At 40.0% G+C, this 6,000-nt stretch overlaps 1 protein-coding gene across 1 annotated transcript in view; it reads left to right on the top strand.

Moving 5' to 3' along the window:
- Positions 1–3,039: 3,039 nt before the first annotated feature.
- The window catches only part of STMN2 (stathmin 2), a 67,863-nt gene continuing 64,902 nt past the window's right edge, over positions 3,040–6,000 (top strand). Inside the window, exon 1 of the mRNA XM_003759689.4 lies at positions 3,040–3,272. Within this exon, the coding sequence (XP_003759737.3) occupies positions 3,254–3,272 (19 nt within the window). The 5' untranslated portion in view covers positions 3,040–3,253. The remainder of the gene's footprint in view (positions 3,273–6,000) is intronic.

The raw sequence follows: 6,000 nt of genomic DNA, 5'->3' as shown, positions 1-6,000 counted from the left end.
AATGGTTTTGGTAACTGCTGCTCTATAATATAGTTATAGATCTGGTACAACTAAGCCACCTTCATTTGATTTTTTTTTCATTAATTCCCTTGAAATTCTTGACCTTTTGTTTTTCCATATGAATTTTGTTCTTATTTTTTCTAGGTCATTAAAATAGTTTTTTGGGAGTCTGATTGGTATAGCACTAAATAAATAGATTAGTTTAGGTAATATTGTCATCTTTATTATATTTGCTCTCCCTATCCAAGAGCATTTAATATTTTTCCTATTGGTTAGATCAGACTTAATTTGTGTAAAAAGTGGTCTGTAATTTTGCTCATAAAGTGAAACAAGGATTCTTACAAGGTGCTAACCCAGTAGAATTGATAAAACAATTCTTATCTAGTTTAGCATGGTGATTAATAGTTCTCTAGTGCAGAACATGTACTTAGTACTTAATATAGTTCTACAAGATTCACACCTATGATGATATAATTAAAATAGAGTAAATGAAGTGGGACAAACTCGGCCAGGGTCAGACTTGGAGAAGACAGGGGACTGGAGGCAGGAGCTCAAGCTCTCAGAAGGAGAAAGATTCACTCCATCTCACACCACTGTGGTGGCAGGCCTCTCCTCCCTTGCTTCTCCACTGAAACCAAGACTTCTGAAGGCCTTCCCAGGCCCCAGGCAAGAAACTAGATTGTGAAGGAGACAATAAAGGCTTTGGACTTCAATACCTGACTATTCTCCTGATAATTACTGAAATGAAGGCTGCTCCAGTGACCTCCAGAAAACTGACCAGAACACTACAATCACCACCACCCCCTCATTTTATCAACTATCTCTCATATGGTGTTCCCTCCTTACCATAGTTGCTCTTCCCCCTTTGCCAGACATAGCTGAAAAACAGAACTTTCTCCCTACTAGCTCATTCCTCTTTAAGGGGATAATTTCCAGTATCCCCTTATTCAAAATTTAAAACCAGTATAAAGTGGCCATCCACCCTTGCACACTGTGATCATTACTTTTTCTATCCACTTCTATAGGAATGTTCCATTTGTGCCCATTTACCTAGAAATGAAAAATTGATAGCCATTCTATTATTTTTCCCTAACTAAGAGAGTTACATTTCTTTAAAATATGCCTATAGAAGTTGCTAGACTTTTTTCTACCATGATTTGCAGAATTTCATTTTTCACAAAGGCCTGGGCAGAGTCATTGATGAGGTAAGCAAATAAAGTATGATTCATACAGTTATTCTTAAGAATCCTCATCTTAAGACCAATAATTATTCCTTTCCTCTTAGTGTGACTTAATAATAACATTTAAACTGGGAAACTACAAGAGTCAGAAAAAAGTAAACATTTATATTTGTATTCTTCATACTTCTGTTTATATTCTGTTTGCTGTGTCATTTCCACATACCTTTCTAGGACAGGAAAAATTATTTCTAACCTTCCCGATAGGGGGATAATTTTATTGATCTCTACTTTATTTGAGGTTTTATTCATGATTCAGCATATCAGAAACTCTACAATTCTATTGGCTATGTAACATTTAGTGAAGGGTTTATGGAGTTAAAATTATGTAACATATTTTATAGCAGCCATGGGATTTTATTTCAGCACCAAGGAGAGTGCCCTAATGTTTTCTAAACCTTTTCAACCCAAGACTGTAACATTCAAAACAGTGTGTAAACCAAGATATACTCATCCCAGTTTATATATACATATATATATATATATATATATATATATATGTATATGTATGTATATATGTGTACATATATATATATACATATATATGAGTGTGTGTGTATAAACTTATATTGAAGAAGTATTTAATAGGATTTCAAGAAAAGCACTTCATATAAACATTTCATTTTAACAAAATGATAGGGTGAATTTGTATAGTCCCAAAGAAGTAAATATATTTTACATGCTTGTAAAAATAAGTTGCATATGATTTATTCTATTTTCTTTGGAATTACCTTTCATTATTTGCATATTTTGCTAAACTTTAGATCATTCTTTCTATTTATATCTCAGTACAATGAAGAATCAAGGGAGTAACAGTCAATAAAATTCCAATTTAATAAGACCTGTCCTTGATAATAACTTAAATTCATATAGTACTTAAGACTTTATAAAGCATTTTCATCACAACTACTCTGAAGCAAATAGATATGTATTATTTATCCCTATTTTATAGATGAAAGAACAGGCTCAGGGAGTATAAGAGGTGTACCAAAATTCAGAAAACAGTTACTAAGTGCCAAACCCAGTGTTTAGAACTATGTCTCTTCTAACAGTAGGTCCAATATCTTTTCCTACTAATAAAAGGCACTTTGGATCACTAATCCAAGAAGTGATTACTAGGTATCATTTTCCCCTTAGACCTTTCACGTTAACAAAAAACTTTCTCCAACTAAAGCAAAATTTCAGAGGAAATAAATGCTACTGTTAAGATTCCTAGTTCAGCCTAATCTTACTAAAGGAACTAAGAATTATATAGTAGCATCAGAACTTCTTTTCCACTAAAGATAGATCTACCACTCTGCAAACTGCAAAATTATTAAAAGTGACTCTTAGAGGACAAAACTCAACTGTTAATAAAGTAATAGAGAAATATGGATGTATGTGTATTATGCATATATGTGTGTTTACATGTGTGCACACACTAACATATGTAAAGACTAAAAACTACAACTCAACAATAAAAGTCTCTTTCTAAAAGTAATAATCCGGACAATCCAAGTATACAATTGTCACAATTTTCATAATCTTCTAAATTACTTTATCCCTTTGATCATCTGTCCAATAAAATATGTGTGAGCAATGCCAAGTCCCTCTTTTCCCCCCAGGTAGGCAAAGACTAGCTCTCAGCTCCAAGAGGCTTCTCATGTTAAGGCACCAAACGTTCTACATGGACTGTACTATTAAGCCCCCTAAAATGGGGGGAGCTGCCTGAGAAGAACTGATTTCCATTTCAAACTGCATTTTGGCACTTTGTACTCCAGCACCATTGGCAGATCAATATTTAATGCTTAGAGATTCTGCCTCTGCGGGAGTCATATCAGGGGACCTCCAGAGCCAATCTGCTTGGACTGAGAAGTGATAATTATTCATGGGCTCCTGCCTCCTGCTCTTTCTCTTCCACAGCCCCACTCTGCAGACTCAGTGCCTTATTCAGTCTTCTCTCTCTCTCTCTCCGCTGCTGTAGCTGGACCCCTTTGCCTTCCCCACCTCTGAGCATCCATCTGCACTTCTCTACAATGGCTAAAACAGCAATGGGTAAGAAATAGATTTTTACTCCTTTAGCCTTTTCCTACAGACGTTGGTACAGATTGTCCCATGGTTTTTGTATGTTTTTTTTTTAAAGACTTTGGCGTGGTTTATAAAGAAAAATTATAATATTGGCGATATCAAAAACAAGAATTTAGGGAAGAAAGGACATGGAGATTTGACAATCTGGGTGCGGTGAGGGAGGGTGGAGAGGGGAGTCTTTTGAAATCTCAATCAAGAATTATTCCAGAGTCATAGAACCAGTAAATTGGTCTCCCACCCGTAAAGGTTTTATTTACCCTTAATAACCCCTCGGTGCTTCAGGGAGAGAAAAGTTACATCAACCATCTTTCTCTTAAATTTAGGAAAGACGATAATAGAAAGCCAGAAACTGGAGTTATAAAGAAGCATTATACTGTCAGTCTAATGTTCTTTTTTTTTTTTCCAGTTTTCCCCTTAGTAAACCAGAAGAAATGAGAATGGGGAGGAAGGGTGGCGAAAAGAAAGGAAGAGAGGAAAATTCCAAAGTCAAACTGATTCCAACTATGCGGTTGGATGCTGGGTGGGGGAAAAAAAGAGAGAGAATAGGGTGAAATAATTCGTTTTGTCTAGTTAAGCTAATCTGCAAGTATTGGAGAAGGGAGCAGCCGCTCCTTTGTTTTGGGGGAGGGGAGACTAATAGAAAAGGGAAGAAGTAAAGAATAGTGGAAAGGGTGTGGGGAGGTGGAGGGTGGGAGGGTGCTGGGTGGGGAGCTGCAGGGGGGGGGTTGGGGAGGAGAAGGATGAAGGGAGGGTGGTTCAGATGAAGATTGCATTGGGTTTCTTTGTGTGAGGCTGAGTGTTCCTATGGGGAGGGCACCTGCAGAGCTCAGTGCCACACACTCCAGCAGCTCAGCACAATGCAGACAGACCCCACCCATCTGCTTGAGACTGCCGCTGCTGCTTCCCAGTCCTCTTCCTCCCAGAAGCGCTAGGGAGTTTCTCTCTCTCTCTCTCCCTCTCTCTCTCTCTCTCTCTATCTTTCTCTCTATCTCTCTGTCTCTCTTTTTCACTCTCTCTCTGTCTCTCTTTTTTACTCTCTCTCTCTCTGTCTCTCTTTTTCATTCTTTCTCTCTCTCTGTCTCTCTCTTTTTTCACTCTCTCTCTCTGTCTTTCTCTATGTCTCTGTCTCTCTCTCTCTTTCTCTCTCTCTCTCTCTGTCTCTCTCTCTGTGTGTCTCTTTCTCTCTTCCCCCCCACATCGCCCCTGCTTATTTAACATTTCAGAAATCTAGAGAAGGGAAGAAGCAAGAAGGGGAACAGACCGACTAGATATAATGAGACCCTGCCTTGTAGTTTAGTAAAGAGGGCACTCATCAGAATATAAAGGTGTGTCTCTCAGTTTCTAAACCATAGATATAGAGATTATCCTTGCTGTCATTCAATTATCTTATTGTTTAGGAGGCGAATGTTTTGTCACTAAAAAAAACAAATGAATGTATCAGATCTGACACATTTTAACGAATCAATGATTATATTTTGATACCAAATAGGTCTCAATATCTTTTGACCATTATAACTCAAGTCGGATTACTTAAATATTTGTTTTCTTTCCAGTTATTTTGTATCAGAACCAAATTGGTCTTGGATACTATAGCTGTCTTGAGATTGTGGTCGCCTCCCTTTTGAGCTTTGGACTTGAAGGGAGAAAGGGAAGAGGAGGATAGAAAGAAAAGAGGAGGCAAGGTGTGTCCAATAGCTCCTGGATCTGGGCACTTCTCCAGGATAGTGAATACAGTGTGAAGGGAAGAAATGAAAAGAGGAGGGTAGAGCGGGCTCCCTGTGGGGCGTTTAGCCCTCCTGCCCCGCCCGCCGCGCTACGGCGCCTCCTATTCTCCAAGTCTGAAGGGTCTGAAATGCTAAAAGAGGGTGCGGCTCGGGGGTCTTCAAATATGGTTACTCTACCTTGCAGGGGTTTGCAAAGATCCTGAATTCCTCTCCAGGCACCTATTCACCTGAGCTTATGGACCCAGCCCAAACCCCGCCCTACCCATTCTTTTAAGTAGCATAAATATCTAGGCTAACAACTTAGAAAGGACCACTGGACCCAGGAAAGTCTAGGGCTTTGAGGCATAGTGGGAGTAGCCCCAACCCATACCCGCTACACAAAGCTGTCCTGTCCTGCCCTGCCCTGCCCAGCTCCCTTTCTTCTGCCCCCAACCCAACCCCGCCCTGGTCAATTAGGAGAGATGTACTCTTTTCTCAAAGAGCCCCTCCCCTACCAGCTCCGCAGTAGCGGTTTAGAGCTTTTTCCTCTAATCACCCACTCCCACCTATTTTCTTCAGTCAAGCTCTCAGGGGTCGGAACCATTCATTGTATCCTCCTTTTAGCTCCATCGCCCAGTAGTCCTAGCTTTCTGCTATTCCCTAGGGGCTGATGAGGAATCTGAGCTAGCCAAAACCTGTCCCACCCGCCACCATCCCATGGATCCCCCCGGGAAGTCTGAAAGAACTAGGGATGAGAAGAAGAAGCAAATCGAAAAGGGGTATAGCTAGACAGAAAACAGCTGGACATGCAAATCTACTGAGGCGAGAGTTGTGGGAGGGTAGCCAGCCCTGCAGTGCTGGACGCGCCCTTCTCTTCCTACTCTCGTTCCCCATTGCAGCAGTCTGGTGCTGCTGATACTAGTCTCGTATTGGGGATTCGTAATCTGTGAGAAATTAGTCCCAGCAGGAGTTTCACTCCACGCCTAACTTCT

The sequence above is a fragment of the Sarcophilus harrisii genome, chromosome 1 (assembly GCF_902635505.1).
Source record: "Sarcophilus harrisii chromosome 1, mSarHar1.11, whole genome shotgun sequence".
NCBI classification, from domain to species: domain Eukaryota; kingdom Metazoa; phylum Chordata; class Mammalia; order Dasyuromorphia; family Dasyuridae; genus Sarcophilus; species Sarcophilus harrisii.
This window is presented reverse-complemented; position numbering and strand designations above follow the sequence as displayed.